At 46.9% G+C, this 17500-nt stretch overlaps 1 protein-coding gene across 1 annotated transcript in view; it reads left to right on the top strand.

The window, feature by feature from the left end:
* Positions 1-17500, top strand: part of LOC119578176 (protein jagged-2-like) — a 79451-nt gene that overhangs the window by 5844 nt on the left and 56107 nt on the right. The window contains exon 2 of the mRNA XM_037925913.1: positions 2264-2324. Within this exon, the coding sequence (XP_037781841.1) occupies positions 2264-2324 (61 nt within the window). The remainder of the gene's footprint in view (positions 1-2263; positions 2325-17500) is intronic.

Raw genomic sequence — 17500 nt, 5'->3', positions numbered from 1 at the left:
GGGGAAAGAGCATGTGAGAAAAAGAGGAGAAAGAGAAAAGAACAGAGAAAAAAATATAAAGGCAGTAGGATAATTACAAGAAACTAGAAGTAAAAATGTCCTGAAGGGTTTCAAAAGCAAGAGATCAAGAAGAAAAAAAACTCTGGTGTTCAATTGTGATTGGGGCGGGGGATCCGGCAGCGCAGGAGATTTTCCAAAAAGACGGACAGAAAAGCTCGTTCGGAAGAGCATGTAGAAACAAGAGACTAGAGAAAACAGAACATTTGTAATAACTATTCTAAGAAGCATAAAAGGAGTATTCAAGAAAACATCTGAATCGTATTTACCAAATTCCGACAACCTTAAAAAATCTGAGTTAGAAGCAATACAAAAATCAGTTTAATATGCAACATATGGGCTAGGCTGCCTCCCGGCTCCCCAGTTTTCTTCTCTAAACAAGACAACATTAAAACGGCTTCTTTACATTCAGTCGACACCCTTTTTTATTCTTTTCCTTTTATTGTTTTTTTTATGTCTAAAAGGATAATATTTATTTGTGCTTTTTTTTCTTCATGATAATTTTTTTGGTTGTAATTTTTTTCTCATTTTTTTCAAATGTGAGAAATATTGATGATAAAGAATAAGGTTCATCACCATCATCTTTTTCACTATTATCATCATCGCCACCACCACCACTATCACCACTATCACCATCATCATCACCCTCACTGTCATCATTAACATCATCATCACAATCATCCTCATCATCATCACCATCACCATCACCATCACCTTTACCATCATCACCACCACCATAATCATAATCATCACTCTCCTCACCATACACGCAACTCCCCCACTAATCCCGTTAATCCACAGTGATAAATTGCCCTCAAAAAAAAAAAAAAAAAGAGGCCACGCCAAGAAGCCATCATTATCTCAGAACTTGAAAATTCGAGACGGATTTCACAAGGCTGAGAACTGCCTCGGGTCTTATGGTTGGTGTTCATAAGCCTTTATTTTTATTTTTATTTTTTTTTACTTTTTCTTGATCGTAACGGAAGGGTTAAGTAATAGGAAGAGGGTGAGGAAATCGGAGGAAATATGGGAGTATACTGTGTCTTTTCTTCGGGATTGAGACGCAATAGATATGAAATATCTGTTTGCTCTTTTTCTATTATTATTATTCTTGAAGGTCTCCATTTCTTCCTAGTCTCATTTTTATCTTTTCCCTTCTTATTTTTATTTATTTATTTATTTTTCTTCTTTCTATTCGCCTGATGCGTCCATCCTTTGCCCTCTATTGTTCTTCCTCCTTCCTTCCTCCGCCTCTTTTTCCACCTCCTCCTCTTCCTCATCTTTATTTGCTCCCCCTCCTCACCCTTTTCCTCTTCTCCCTCCCCTTCCCCTTTTCCCCCACCTCCTCCCTGTGTGTGTGTCTTCCCTCTCCCCATCCCCCTTCCTCCCTCTCCCCCCTCCTCTCTTCCTCCCTTCCCCTCCATTCCTTCTTCTCCCCCTCTCCCCCCTCCCCTGTCTCCTCCCTCCCTCCTCCTCCCTCCTCTTCCCATACCTCCTCCCTTCCTCTCTCCCCTACTCTTCTTCCTCGTCTTCCTTATTCAAGGAGAAGCCGTTAATATCGATCCTAATTTTTATTCAGGAGAAAGTCATTATACATTTGCCAATTACTGGAGTTGAGTGAGTTACGGTCTTGCGATCACGCGGGGGCTATCATACCTCTGGCACCCGGCTCTTATATATTTCCAGTGCCCTGTTTACATATGGATGGAGAGAGAGAGAGAGAGAGAGAGAGAGAGAGAGAGAGAGAGAGAGAGAGAGAGAGAGAGAGAGAGAGAGAGAGAGAGAGAGAGAGAGAGATGGATAGATGGATGGAGAGGGCAAAGGTTCTTTTGTGTTGGATAAGTATGTTCTGTTATCAGTTTCTTAGAAATAGTGATAATGATTCTACTGATGGTAATGACTGCGAGCAGTAAAATAGTTACGATGATAGTGATGATGGTATTATTGGCAATTATGAGAATAATGATGATAGTCTTACTGATTATGATAATGTTGATAATGATAATAATCGCAATATAATATCACAAATACTACTACTAACCAAAACAATAAGAACAGCAGTAGCAATAATTTACTCCGTTCTTAACAACGAAACACAATTTTCCACTAACATCAACTATCAAGAAATCGATTCTTTTTCTGTTTGCCACCAATTTGTAACACCATTTGACATTTTCCAACCTCTTGTTTTTTTCTTTTCCAACAGTTGTGTGTAAACTTGGCTGTCATCCTGTACACGGAACATGTCAAGAGCCGGGACAATGTCGGTAAGTGCGAAATTTCTACTCTTTTATAACGGTTATTGATCCATTATTTCTCGTTCGTGTGTAGTGTTCAGTAACCATGTTTATGTTATGCTGTCATTTCGAAATATAATGTTTTCTAAATCGATGTGATTTTATGTTAGTTTTTTTTTTTTTTATAGAAAGGGGGGAGGGGGCAGGGCAGAGACATAAGATATTAAAATAATATCTACGAAAACGACAATGTAATTTAGCAAACAGTGCTAAAATAGTAGAAGGGAAAAGGAGGCAGATACATAATATGAAATACTTTTGGCGGAAAAGAAAAGAGAAGGAAAGAAAGAAAGAGGAAAAGGTATTTATTGGTGCATTTTAGGACTCGCCACTTTTACCTGTTCAGTTTTATGAATGCATAGAGACCTGTAGTTCGCGTGTGTGTAGGTTGAGGGGGAGAGGAGGGGGCTTAGAGGGAAGGGGGGGGGGAGGTGTGTGTGTGTGGGCGTTGCACGAAGAATGGGAGGCAGAAAGAATGCAAAAAAAGTTTACTTGAAGGAAGGGAAGCGAGAGACGCGAAAGATTGGGAGAAGAGGGGAACAGTGGCAAAAATTACGAGAGATGGAAATTGGGGGAAGATAAACAAGAGAGAGAGAGAGAGAAAGAAAGCCGGAAGAAAGAAAAGGTATATGAAAACAGAAAAGTTGACCGAATTAGAACAAAATGAAAATGAGTCTCACAGGAGGAAATGACACTTTAAACATTTCCTCTCTGCCTGAAAGCAAATGATTGCTTGCCTATTAAATTGATTAAGAAAGTTTCGCAATTAACATCAAATCAGTGAAATTGCCAGATAATGAGCTAAAATAAGCAAATTTCAAGTCGAAAAAAACGAAATCACGCCAAGCCAGTTCATACCAGGGGCGGATTTCGAGTGGGTTTAGAGCATGTTTAAGAGAGAATATAGAATAGACGAACGCAGAGGAATAGGGAGGAGGAGGAGGAGGAGAGAAAAGAGGAGGGGGAGGAGGAGGAGGAGGGAGAAGAGGAGAAGGGGGAGGAGGAGGAGGGAGAAGGCGAGAATGAAGAGGAGGAGGAGGGGGAGGGAGAATAAGGAGGAGGAGGGAGAGGGAAAAGGACGGAAGAAAAGAGAAGGAGGAGGAGGAAGCGGAGGAGGGCGCGGAGGGCGTATAAACCGCCAGTATCGTAAGGTGGCAGTGGAAGGATCAGGCAATCGGGCGCGAGGGGGGGGGGCGGCGACGCCTCCAACGTCCGGGAAGAAGTCCGCTTCGGAATGCCGGGCCGTGGAATGCCGGGGGTAGTGTGGCGCTGCAGCCAGCCCCTCCCCTGGCCCCTCCCCTCTCTCCCCCCTGGCCCCTCCCCTCTCTCTCCCTTGTCCCCTCCCCTCTCTCTCCCTCTCCCCCCCCTTGCCCCTCCCCTCTCTCTCCCCTCCCCTCCTTTTTTGTTTTTCTTTTATTTTTCTTCTTTGTCGTGTTTTTTTTCTTCTTCTTCTCACGTTCTCCGTCTTTCGTTTTCCTCTCTCCGTCTCTTCCTTTCCGCTTATCTCCTCTAAGCGTCTTCACCACCCCCCACCCCCCACCCTCCTCCGATATCAGGGAGGGGGCAGGGGCATGGGGCGAGGGGGGGGGGGAGCCAGCAGCAATCAAAGCCCTCGAGATTTGATGATACACGTCACATCCGGTCGCCTCTCTCTCTTCTCTCTCCTCTCTCTCTCTCTCTCTCTCTCTCTCTCTCTCTCTCTCTCTCTCTCTCTCTCTCTCTCTCCTCTCTCTCTCTCCCTCTCTCTCTCTCTCTCTCTCTCTCTCTCTCTCTCTCTCTCTCTCTCTCTCTCTCTCTCTCTCTCTCTCTCTCTCTCTCTCTCTCTCTCTGTTCTCTTCCCTCTCATTCTCATTCTCCCCTATTCCCCTCCTCCTATCCCACCTTCCCTCTTTCCCTCCCTCCCTCCCTCCCTCCCCTCCCTCCTTCCTCCCTTCCTACCTGTCTCCCTCCCTCCCTCCCTCCCTCCCTCCTCCCTTCCTACCTGTCTCCCCCCTTTTTCTGAAGTTTAGCGCCGTTGTTTTTGCCTCGGAATTGCTCGGATTCTTAAACGAAACTTGAGTAATTACTCGAAACGTTTTCTTGAGCAAAGATAATGGGCTGCAACGTCTCACACTCCCAGTGTCTTTGCAAATACTTGTAGTTGTCTGGTGTTTGTTGGTTGACGGCCTTGCGGGTTGGAAGAAGAGGGGGAAGAGGAGGAAGAAGAAGGAGAAGAAGAGGGATTGCAAGAAGAGGGAGAAGAGGGATAATAGGAGGAGGGAGGAGAGGTTAAGGAGGAGGAGGAGGAGGAGGAGGAAGGACAAGAAGAAGAAGAAGAAGAAGAAGAAGAGGGGAGGGGAAGTGATAGCAGAAATGGAGAGGAGGAGAAGGAAGAGGAGGAGGAGGAGAAGGAATGTCAGTAAGGGAGAGGAGAAGGAAGAGATGGAAGAGAATAAGGAATAAGGCGAGAGAGAAACAGAAGCAAAGTAGAAAAAACAGAAGAAAGAAGAAGCAGAAATTCAAAACCGCCCTCGTTTTCCGCTGGAAAGGAGAATCTTCCAGAACCTCGTGTCGAGCGGCCCCGTGCGAGATTTTTTTCGCTTTTTTTATTATTATTCATTTATTAGGAGAAAAAATACGGAAATGCACCTGGTCAACCCCTCCCCTCCCCTCCCCCCTCCCCCCCTCCCCCGACTTCTACCCTCAAAGTAAAAAAAAAAAAAGTCAAGTGAACCGAATTACAAAGAAAATTTTGAGAAAATTCCAAAACCCCAGAAGAAGAAGAGGAAGAAGAAGAAGAAGAAGAAGAAATAGAAGATGTGAAAGAGGAAGAGAAAGAAGAAGACGATGACGAAGAAGGAGACGACGAACAACAACAACAAAAACAAAATACTAATGAGAATAACCAAGATCTGAAAACTGCTTGGAATCTTGGAGACTCTTGCAGAGAATTATTGCAAGTTGCCTGACCTCATGGCGACCCAGACTAGCAGTGCAGCTTTAATGCAATGGTGACCCGCCAGTGTGCGTGCGTGTGTGCGCGTGTGTGCGTGTCACGTAGTGCTCTTGTGTGACTCATGGAGCAGCCTGGACGCACATGTTGATGCAGAGAGGAACGGATTGCCTGTAAGGGTCTCTGGGTGTCTTTATATATATATATATATATATATATATATATATATATATATATATATATATATATATATATATATATATATATATATATATATATATGCACGCGCACACACACACACAATAATAATAATAATAATGATACTGATAATGACACCAACAGTAATAGTGATAATAAAAGTAATAATAACAGTAATATAACGATAGCGATTACAAGCGGAAGAAGATAATGACTTCCGTCTTAGATTATTCTTAGATAACTTTCACGATTATTCCAAACTTGTATGACAGACTAGATAGATCAGAGATTCAAAAATCCGAGTAAGTAGATAAATACCATTCATTAATAATCGAAGATAAACTGAGCAAAACTAAGAAAAGAAACGTAATATACGAAATAACAGCCGACTTTGAAACAAAGATGGCGTCGATCCGAGATTCCTTTCCTGCCTTCGCTTTTGCTGACTCTTTTCCTCCTGTCTTCTGCGACCTTTTCTTTCCCGTCCGCCGTTTCTTCCTCTCTCGGCCCTTTTTCCTGCTTTCTTCGACTCTTTCCCGTTTTCTTCGCCTTTTTCCCGTTTTCTTCGCCTTTTTTCCCCCGACGGCCGTTTTCTTCGCCTTTTTTCCCCCGACGGCCGTTTTCTTCGCCTTTTTTCCCCCGACGGTCGTTTTCTTCGCCTTTTTTCCCCCGACGGCCGTTTTCTTCGCCTTTTTTCCCCCGACGGCCGTTTTCTTCCCCGCGTCTCCGCCAAAGGGGCTCGTGACGCTGGCCAGCCTAACCCGATGATAATAAATTGAGGAGGTTTATGGCAGATATAATATACGATAGAGCTGCGAGGGGGTTGCAGGTCGTGACTATAAACCAGACGGCGGGGCGGGGAGGAGGGCCAGGGGGAGGGGAATAGGGGGGAGGGGAGGAGGGAATGGGGGAGGAGAGGAGGGGGAGGGAGTAAAAGGCGATTGGGAGTGGGGGAGGAGGGGGAAAGGGGTTTGAGGAAGCGTTGTTGGGGAGGAAAGGGGGTGGGGAGGAGGGGTGTTGAGTGCGAGGAGGTGGGGTGTAGATGATGGGGGTGAGGTGGGGGAGGAGGAGTAGGGAGAGTTGAGGGAGATGGGGGTGAGGGGGGGGTAGGGAGAGCTGAGGGAGATGGGGAAGTAAGGGTAGTCATGGTAGCTAACGGTTGGTACGTTCTTGCGACCGCCTACCATCACCTTCCTCAATTTCTCTCTATTTATCCTTCTTTGCCTTCCCTTCTTCTCTCTCGGTATCTCTCCGCCTTACTGTCGTCGCTCTCTCTACCTCTCTTTCCTTCCCTCCCTTCCTCTCTCTCTCTCTCTCTCTCTCTCTCTCTCTCTCTCTCTCTCTCTCTCTCTCTCTCTCTCTCCTCTCTCCCTCTCCTCCCCTCCCTCCCCTCCCTCCTCTCCCCCTTCCCCCCCACCCCGTCCCCCTACTCGACCGCATCATAACCTCGCAAGTGTTCCTCCCCAGAAGGCAACCTCGCGCCCCCAGTTCCACCCCGTTACGATTATCAGGTGTGGAGAGAGAGACACAGAACCTTGTTTGTGTGCTTTTATTTCTTTATTATTATTTTTTATTATTATTATTTCTATTTGGTGGCGAAGGAAGGAGAAGGGAGAGGAAGGAGAAGGGGGGAGGTGAGAGCAGGAGAAGGAGGAGGAAGGGAGAAGGTGGCGGGGGAGGAGGAGGAGAAGAAGAAAAATAAGGCGGAGGAGGAGGAGAAAAGAAGAAGAAAAAAGGAAAAGGAAGGAGAAGAAGAAGACGGAGGAGGAGAAGCGAATGCAAACTGTGTTTACGGATTATTGCAGAAGGAGAAAGAGCAAAAAGCGGGAGTGGAAAGAGAAAGAGGAACAACAGAGAAATAGAAAAGAAAACCGTGGAAAACTGAGAGAAAAGTTGCGAGACAGAAATACAGAGAGAGAAAAAAGTAAAGATGCTAAAAATACATTTTTATAAATGCTTACAAAACGAAATGAAAAAAACAAATGTAAAATTAGAATAAAAGGGAGAGAAAGAGAACAAGAGAAGAAAGGAATGAGAGAAAAAAGAGAGAGAGAGAGAGAGAGAGAGAGAGAGAGAGAGAGAGAGAGAGAGAGGAGAGAGAGAGAGAGAGAGAGAGAGAGAGAGAGAAGAAGAAGAGAAAGAGGGAGAAGAAGAAGAGAAAGAGAGAGAAGAAGAGAAAGAGAGGCCGGGGGGAGGGAAGGCAGGAGCAGGTCACGGCGCCCGAGCGCGGAGGGTCAGCGCCGCGCCGGACCGGAGGAGGACAAGCGACATTAACGCGCGGAATGCTCACGCTTAATGCCCCGGCGGATCGAAGGCGAGGGCCCGGCGCGTCGCGGGAAGGAGCCCGGGGGAGCCCAGGGAAGCCCGGGGGAGCCCAGGGAAGCCCGGGGGAGCCAGGGAAGCCCGAAGGAATCTGAGGCAACTCGAAGGGCCAGTGCACACCCAGGGAAACCCGGAGGAAACCTCAAGGAGCTCGAGGGGAGGAGGTGGACCTGGCGGACAAGCAAGCGATTGAGAGAGAGAGAGAGAGAGAGAGAGGGAGAGAGAGGGAGAGAGAGAGAGAGAGAGAGAGAGAGAGAGAGAGCGAGAGCGAGAGCGAGAGCGAGAGAGAGAGAGAGAAGCGAGGAGGAAGAGAAGTAAGGAGGGAAGAAGGAGAAAGGAGTGTGAATTCAAGAAGTCCCGAGGGAGAATGAGAGGAAAGAGAAAGGGGAAAGAGAAAGAAAGAGAAAACGAAGAAAATGTCAGAGAAAGTGCAGAAGCAAGAGGCCCAAAGCCCCCCCCCCCCCCCACTGAACGCGGGGTGGCACCTTCGGCCGCAAGTGACAGCCGGGGAACGCGAGGGTCACACGGCAGGGCGCGCGGCACTCCGGGAGGCGAGGCGGGATCGTGACATCGGCTCCAAGGAAGGGGCGAAGGGGAAGATAGGGAAGAGGGGAGGATTGGGGGAAGATAGGGAAGAGGGGAGGATTGGGGGAAGATAGGGAAGAGGGGAGGACTGGGGGAAGAGGAGGAAGAGAGAGGGCGGGGGACGAAGAATAGGAAAAAGAGAGCGAGGTAGGGTGAGGGGGAAGAGAGGATGAAGAGGAAGAGGAAGAGAAGGATGACAAGGGAGAAGAAGAGGAAAGGGGAGAAAAGAAAAAGACATATGAGAAAAGTGGAGAAAATTTGGAAGCGCAGGAGGAGGCGAAGAAGGAAAAAGAGAGAAAGAAATCTGAAAAGAAGAGGATAAGAAAAAATAATAATAAGTCAGAGAAAAAATGGAGAACCCCCCCCTCCCTTCCTAAAAATTAGATGAACATGTATAGGAGAGAAAGCGATAACTAAAAGATAAATAAATGAAAAAAAATCAAGGAGAGAAAGCAACAAATAAAGATAAATGGAAGACAGAAGAATGAAGAAAAGGAGGAGAATCCGAGTAACAGGAGGAGACAGATCCTCGCGTGACGAAAAGCGCCTCCATCTGTGGCCACGACGAGACGACCCTTGCGGATCATTTGTTCGGACGCTCCCGACAAAGCCAGCGCGACTCATCCGAACACTTGATGGGACAGGCGGGGGAGGAGGGGTCGGGGGGGGGTCGCTCTCTGCCTGCCTTTGCTCTATATGTCTTTCGCTTCGTTTATCGGCGATTCTTCGGTTGTCGGTCTTTTACTCGTGACTTCTCTGTCTGTCTGGCGGCGTCCCTGTCTCTTCTTGGTTTTTCTTTCTTTCTTCTCGTCTATTTACTCACGTTCTTTTTTCTGTCTCTGTTCTCTTTTCTTTTTTTCCTTTTCTTCTCTTCTCTTCTCTTCTCTTCTCTTCTCTTCTCTTCTCTTCTCTTCTCCCCTGTTCTCTCTCTCTCTCTCTCTCTCTCTCTCTCTCTCTCTCTCTCTCTCCTCTCTCTCTCTCTCTCTTTTCCCTCTTCCTCCATCTCTCCATCTTCCTCTCTTTCTCCCTCTCCCTCTCCCCCTTTCTTTCTCTTTCCCTCTCCCTCTTTCTTTCCCTCTCCCTCTCCCTCCATTCGTCACGTTCTTTCCCGTTCTCCCAGACTTCCTTCTTGAGTCCTCGCTCGCACCGCCGGAGGACCACTTGCTTTCCCGTTCGTAAACTTATGACCTGTTGCGGTCATGACCTCATCTCCCGTCCTCTCTCTCTCTCTCTCTCTCTCTCTCTCTCTCTCTCTCTCTCTCTCTCTCTCTCTCTCTCTCTCTCTCTCTCTCTCTCTCTCTCTCTCTCCTCTCTCCTTCGTTTTCTCTCTCTTCCCCTTCCTTGCCTTGTATATCTCTTCCCCTTTCTTCGATCCATCTCTCTTTCTCTCCTCTCCTCTCCTCTCCTCCTCGGATTAGCTATAAACATCTTTTTCCTTAACCAAATAAATAGAAGATACCCGACCAGAAACTACAATACCCTTATAGTACCATTCGTGTCCTCCTCTCAATCACAGACTAATGTAAAATTCTATGGACCAAAAATTTATAATGAACTACCATGTGATGTAAGAAGTAAGACCACATTATACAGTTTCAAAAATAGTTTAAAGCAATTCTTGGTTGACAAATACAGCGCTATTGTTTAGCTTTTGTTAAAAGATTACATATTACTAAAGGATAGAATGTGTTTGACAACTCACAATTAAATAATGTTTTGTAAACATAATATTCTACAACCTTATTAATGTTTCAAAAGGCTCTTATAAAATGATGCATAATCATTAAAGAGCCTTGTCTATATGTATAATTGTGACTACCAATGTAAAATCTTTAATAGACAAAATAAAGATTTCAATTTCAAAAAAAAAAATTTCAATTTCTCTCCTCTCCTCTCCTCTCCTCTCCTCTCCTCTCCTCTCCTCTTCTCTCCTCTCTCTCTCTCTCTCTCTCTCTCTCTTCTCTCTCTCCTCTCTCTCTCTCTCTCTCTCTCTCTCTCTCTCTCTCTCTCTCTCTCTCTCTCTCTCTCTCTCTCTCTCTCGTGTCTATGCTCTCGAATTCCTCACATGACTTCGATACTTTCATCTGATCCTTTGACCCTCTTTTGTTTACTCACGATTCCATTCTTTATTCCTTTTCTCCCTCTTTTCGTTTTCTCTTTTTCTACATACACACATATATAAATAGATAAAGAGGTGGGCAGATTAATGACCATTGTTGGACAGATATAGACAGATGTGTATCAGCTTTATGTGTAAGCATATTTCCAACTACATAGCTAACGAGATAGTTAGCAAGGTTACATAGCAATCAAGATGGTTAGAAAATCAGATATGCATAAGCACTCCCCCCTCCCCTCTCTTTCCTCCTCTTCTCCTCCCTTTCCCCTCGTCTCCATCCTTCCTTCCCCCTCCCTCTCCGTCCTTCCTTCTCTCCCCTCTCCCTCTCCCCTCACCCTCTCCCCTGAACCCCGCCTCGGCCACACAACCCCGAGTGCGTGACCACAAACCCTGTGGCTTATTAGCGCCTTGCCGTTACCAGGGACCTGTTATATACCTGTCTCAGAAGCGGGACGCAGTCGACCCCCGTGGCGGCTCCAGACTGAGCTCAGGTCAGATCGCTTCTTGTATTTAGGGTCAGTGGGCCGTGTAACTTATTCATAACTTCATCTCATCTTTGGAGGCTTAATGTCTCGGCTTTTCACGCCCGCAGGAACGAACGGGTTCAAGAAAAAAATGAGAAATAATAATTGTTAAATGAAACGTCATGTGGGAAGGTGGGCAACGTGTGGGGAAAGGTGTACAGCAGCGGGCGTGTGATGTGAATGTGTAATGTGTAAGTCCCTCGTTTTTTATCATGTGCGTGCGTGTGTGTGTGTGTGTGTGTGTGTGTTTGCGGTCATAACTGCTTAGTAAGTGTTGCGCACTATCCGTACTCGTGTGACTGCTCTGTCGACTGTGTTTGTCTGTCTACTTACATTAGCTTGCAAATTGAGCCGATCAATTGGAGCAGAGTGCACCAGAGGGACGAGGATCGAGAATCGGATGACCAACTACAACGCGATATTCTGACGCCCTCGGGACCGGAGCCGCGATCAGAGCCCGGCGGCGGAAGTGGGGCTCTGGGGATGAGGGGGAGGGGGAGGGGGAGAGGGAGAGGGAGAGGGAAGAGAGGGAGAGGGAGAGAGGGAGGGGAGAGGGAGAGGAGGGAGAGGAGGGAGAGAGAGGGAGAGGAAGGGAGAGAGAGAGAGAGAGGAGAGAGAGAGAGAGAGAGAGAGAGAGAGAGAGAGAGAGAGAGAAAGGAGAAAAAACGAAAAAATAGATAAAGCGACAATAAAAGAGAGAAAAGGAGGGGAAAAGTAAGGGTGCGAGCGACAGAGAGCGAGAAGCAGCGAGCGTTTAAAGAGCGGCATTAGGCCCGTGATCAGTCCTTCGTGACAGGAACACTAGATGGCGCGGCGCAATACGTTAAGGGCGTCGCAGATACATTTGCCGCGGCGGACACTCTCGAGGGCGGCTGCGGGCGGCGGCGGCGCTGGCGTGCGGGCGTGTCGTGGGCGCCGAAGGAACATCGACGACTGTTTATTGTCCTGCCAGTGGGATGTCGTTCTCATGCACGACCCGCTGCGTAACTTGGGTCGTGACGTCAGAGCTGGCGCGGTACGACCTCCTACGACCTCCGGTTCTGGAGACGGTTTTGAGGTTCGTCTTTACGTTTATTTAGGGGGGGGGGAGGGCGAGGATTCGTAAGGTGATTTTCTTTGATTTTCGTCGCTGGTTTGTTTTTGGTTTTGCTTTTGCCTTTTTCTGCAATTTCATTTCAAAAGAAGAGAAGACTAAAGAGATAGAGAAAGAAAGAGGAAGAGAGAGAGAGAGAGAGAGAGAGAAAGAGAGAGAGAGAGAGAAAGAGAGAGAGAGAGAGACGTTACAATGAAGTATGTCTCGCAAACGACGACAAAAGATAATCAAACTTCCAGAGGGTAAGTGATCAGCAACTGCCCACCTCTCCATCACCCCCTCCATCCTCCGTCCCCCCCCCCCCCCTCCCCTCCCCCCCGTGCCAGAGAACCTCCTGCCGACGACCTGCTGGCGAGGATCGGATTGTTTTCTATTTTTTTCATTTTCTTTTTTTTTAAGCTCTCCCAATTACTTTTTTCTAGGGGGGGGGGGGAGAAGGGAGCAGAGGAAAGAGAGTGATGGGGTGTCGGGGTCAGTGGGAGGGGGGGGGGGCTGGGAAGAGGAGAGAAGGGGAGAAGGAGAGGAGGAGGGAGAGAAAGAGAGAAGGAAGAGAAACAGAGGAGAGAAGAAGAGAAGGAGGGAGAGAAAAAGAGAAGGAGGGAGAGAAAGAGAGATGAAGGGAGAGAAAGAGAGATGGAGGGAGAGAAAGATAGAAGGAGGGAGAGGAAGAGAGAAGGAGGGAGCGAAGGAGAGGAGTGAGGGAGGGAGGTGAGGGTGGAGGGCCCAGCTGGAGGGAGGAGAGGGGGAGGGGGAGGGAAGAGGGAGGCTAGTGCTTGTCGCGCTATCTCCGCGGTCGAGTGTCACAGCGAGGCGGAGACAGTTTAGTGACGTGTGGGAGCGTTAATGGGGGGGGGGGGAGGCTATCGCTGTGAGGAGAGCAGGGGGAGGGGGAGGGGGAGGGGGAGGGAGAGGGGAAAGAGGAGAGCTATCTCGGTTAAGGTAAGTTGGGGGGGAGGGGGGAGGGGGAGGGGGGGAGGGCGGTTGTTCCTAATGCTTTATTTGTAAGAAAGTGAGAGAGAGAGAGAAAGGGAGAGGGAGAGGGAGAGAATGAGAGAGAGAGAGAAAGAGAAAGAGAAAAGGCAAACGATCTTCCGCTTATATTCTGCCACCTTCCGATTCCCACACGGACCCCCCTTCCCCTCCCTCCTCCCCCTCCCTCCTTTCTCCCCCCTCCCCATAACCCACCTTCCCCTCCCCTCCTTCCTCCCCCTCCCTCCTCCCTCCCTCCCCTCCCCCCTTCTTCTCCGGAGCCCCATCAGTCTCCTCACGCGAGACCAGAGCCCCCCCCGCCCGCCCGCCCCGCCCCCGCCCATTCATCAGCCGGGCACTTCGACACGAGGCTACAAGCTCCCAGGCCGCCCTCGTCTCTCTCTCCATATTTTTTTTTTTTTCTCTTTTTTTTAATCTCTGTCTTGTTATGTGTTTTTTTTTTTTTTTTGTCGTCTCTCTCTCTCCTTCCGTTTTTTTCTTTCTTTTTTCTATTTTTTTTTTTATTTATCTTGTTTTGTGTTGTTTCTTTTCTTCTTTTCGTCTTTCTCTTCATTCTCTCTTTCTCTCACTCTCTATCTTTTGTTTTGTTTTGTTTTGTATCATCATCTTTCTCTTACCTTCTCTCAATCTCTCTCTCTCTCTCTGTCTCTCTCTCTCTCTCTCTCTCTCTCTCTTATCTCTGTCTCTCTCTCTTCTCTCTTTGCTCTCTCTTCTCTCTCTCTCTTCTCTCTCTTTTCTTCTCTTCTCTTTTTCTCTCTCTCCTTTTCTCTCTCTCTCTCTCTCTCTCTCTTGTCTTCTCTCTCTCTCTCTCTCTCTCCCCTCTCTCTCTCTCTCTCTCTTTCTCTATTTAAGAATAAACAAATGAATAAATAAAACAACACAAAATTCACGTCACCAGGAACCCATTAAGATAACAACAACAATAGTAAATAAAGATGGATAAATAAATGAATAAAACAAAAGAAACAGCCCCGAAATGACCCGACGGAATCCCGACGGACCGCTTCCGCTATTCCGTCGGGAATCCGGTTACCGGTCGGTCCGGGTCTCAGGAAGCAGGCGGGGGGGGGTCGGTCGGATGGAAGAGCCGAGGGAAATGAAAGAGGCGTGTTTATGGCTGTTCTTGCGACCTGTTTGCGTGTCGCGCTGCGGCCTTTTCTTATTAGTATTGCTATTCTCGTTCTTCTTCTTCCTTTTCTTATTATTATTCGCATTCTCATTCTTCTTCTTCCTCCTCCTGTTATCATTATTATTGTTGTTTTTGTTGTTGTTATTATCATTATTATTATTATTATTATTATTATTATTATTATTATTATTATTATTATTATTCTCTTTCTCCTTCCCCTTCTTCTTCTTATCTTTTCTTTCTTTCTTTCTTTCGTGTTTGCAGGTTCGACACTGTTAATCTTCTACTTCGTCTTTTTTCTTATTATCCGTCTTCCTATTTTTTTCCTTCGCTATTTTCCTTCGCTCCCTCCATCCCCCCCCCCCCCTTTCGTTCTGCTTCTTCATTCTCGTTCTCCTCCTCCTTCTCCCTTATTCATTATACATTCTTCTCTTGTTCCCATTCATCTTCATCCATCCTTTCCTTCATTTATCAAGTGTCATCATCGCCGACCACGAAGAAGTATGAACAGGCAACGCAAGCAAACGCAATTTGCAATTGTTCAAACGTAAACAACATACATGGGGCGGCGAGGAGATGAGAGAGGGGGAAGGGGGGGGAGGGGGGAGGGGGAGAGTGGGAGGGAGGGAGAGGGGGAGGGAAGAAGGAAGGGAGGAGGGAGGAAGAGAGAGAGGGAGAGAGGAAGAGAGGAAGAAGGGGGAGTGGGGAGAGAGAGAGAGGAGAGGGGAAGAGAGGGGGGGGGGGGGGGGGGGAAGGGGGGAGAGAGAGAGGGGAGGGGGGGGCGGGGAAAAAGAGCGGAAAACGGGGAAAAGAAAGGGGAAAGGGGAGAGGAGTGAAAAACGCCCGACAGAAAGCAGCGGGGCAGACCGACAGACACAGACAGAAAGAGCGGCGATTGCAAGCACAGGCAGCTACGCCCATCGATGTCTCCGAAGAGGAATAGGTCCTGATACGCCCAAGCCGCCCACGACGACCGCCCACGGACGCCGACGACCGACCTGTCAGAGATAACACTTGAAGAAAGAGGAGGCTACGAGGCCGGGGCACGTACGTCGTGTTAATTATTAGTGCTGTGCGGGGAAAAAATAGATAAATGGAGGTCATCTTGATTAATTGCTGATGCAAATTAATTATCTTATTTCTCTTTTCTTTTGTTTCTCCTTTTTTTATTTATTCTTGTTTGTATTGTTTGTTTTATTGTTGTTGTTGTTAGTTATAATAATAATGATGATGATAATAATAATAATAATAATAATAATAATAATAATAATAATAATAATAATAATGATAATAGTAATAATAATATTCTTATCATCATCACCATCATTATCATCATTAATGTAATAATAATCATTACTGTGATTTTTTGCTAGTTTTTCAACGTTTTCAACTTCCATCACCTCAGACTTATTCTATTTTACTTCATATACCATTTTCTTCATCCCTTTTCTTCCTTCTTACGTTACTTCTCCCATCCTTTATCCCACCTCCGTCTCTCTCTCTCTCTCCCTCCGCCTTCCTCTTCCTCCCACCCCCACGCCCTCTCTCCTCAAATGGCTTGAGCGTGACGGCATCCGCTTCTCTTCTCGTTCTCTCCCTTTTTTCCCCTCCTTCCTTTTTCTCCCTCTCCATTGCGGATTTTTAGCCGGATTTTAAACGGATTTGGAGCGCCCTTCTGAAGCCATCCGTGGCTAGCGCGCGAGCCTCTGGGAGGGCCGCAAACTCGCCATCTTCCAGCACAGGAAAGAGAAAAAACGAGTCTCACAAAAAAACACAAAAAAACAAAAGACAAACGATAACTTCCACTTCGAGAAACGATAAAATCTTTCCCTTCCATAAAACACAAACCCCCCAGTCGGGCGGGGACATCACAAGCAGCCATTATATCTATCTCTTTTTTTTCTTTTTCCTTTTTTTCTTCTTCTCTCTCCCTCTCCCTCTCTCTCTCTCGTTTTCTTTTGATTCCTTATGACGTCACGAGAGGCGAGCGTCGGTTTCCCACGGCCGCCTAAAGGAAATGCCTGAGCCGAAGGGAAGCCTCGAACCGATGTAATTATCGCGCCGCAGCCAAACCCCGGGTACTTCCCCTTTTTTTGTTTTCTCTCTCTCTCTCTCTCTCTCTCTCTCTTCTCTATCTTCCTCTCTTCCCCCTCTCCTCTCCTCCTCTCTCTCTTCCTCTCTCTCTCCTCTCCTTTCCTCCCTTTTCCTTCTCCTTCTTCTCCTTCTCCTTCTTCTCCTTCTCCTTCTCCTCCTTCTCCTTCCTCTCCTTCTTCTTCCTTCCTCTCCTTTTTTCTTCTCTTTTTTATTTTTTTTTTTTCCCTTCTCCTTTTCCTTCCCTACCCCCCTTTTTCCCTCTATTTTCCATCCCTTTTCTTTTCCGTTTTTTTTTCTTTTTTCCTTTTTTTTTTTTTTTTTTTTTGTTTCTTTTCCCTACCCTTTTTTTTCCTTTCCTTTTTTCCCTTTTTTTTCCCCATACCCCTTAAAATTCAAATGTTTTTTTTTTTTTTTTTTTTTTTTTTTTTTTTTTTTTCCCCCCCCCCCCCCCCCCCCCCCCCCCCCCCCCCCCCCCCCCCCCCCCACCCCCCCCCCCGTTTCCCCCCCTTTTTTTTTTTCCTTTTTTCCCCCCCCCCGCCCCCCCCCCCCCCCCCCCCCCCCCCCAACCCCCCCCTTTTTTTTCCCCCCCCCCCCCCCCCTTTTCCCCCTTCCCCTTTTTCATCTCTTCTCTCTCTCCTCCTCTCTCCCCTTCCCTCTTCTTCTCTCTCTTCTCCCTTTCCTCTCCCCCTTTTCTCTCTTTTCCCTCTCCCTCTCCCTCTCCCTCTCCCTCCCTCTCCCTTCCCTTCCCCCCCCCTCCCTTCTCCTTCCCCCCCCCCCTCTTTCCCTCCTTCTCCTTCCTCTCCTTCTTCTTCCTTGCCTCTCCATATAAGATGGGTATGAATGACTTATAGGAACGTTAAGGAATAATTGGTAGTTAGATTAATGGGAAAAGGATTTAAAACGGCAATTACTGACGGCTTTTTCTGCGCATAAAGGACACCTGTTTATCGCCTCTGTTTAACCATTCCAGTTTTCGATTTTTCGGGATTTTATTTTGTTGTCTTTATTTACGTTTTTGTTTATATGTTTATTTTAGGATTAAATGTTATTGTGTCTTGAGGATATTCCTCGTGAGCATCATTTTTGTATTCATATTCGGGTATTTTAATCGAAGTAAAAATGATTAAAAAATAATAACAAAAATAAATAAATAAATACGA

This window comes from Penaeus monodon, chromosome 10 (genome assembly GCF_015228065.2).
Source record: "Penaeus monodon isolate SGIC_2016 chromosome 10, NSTDA_Pmon_1, whole genome shotgun sequence".
In the NCBI taxonomy this organism is placed as follows: Eukaryota; Metazoa; Arthropoda; class Malacostraca; order Decapoda; family Penaeidae; genus Penaeus; species Penaeus monodon.
This window is presented reverse-complemented; position numbering and strand designations above follow the sequence as displayed.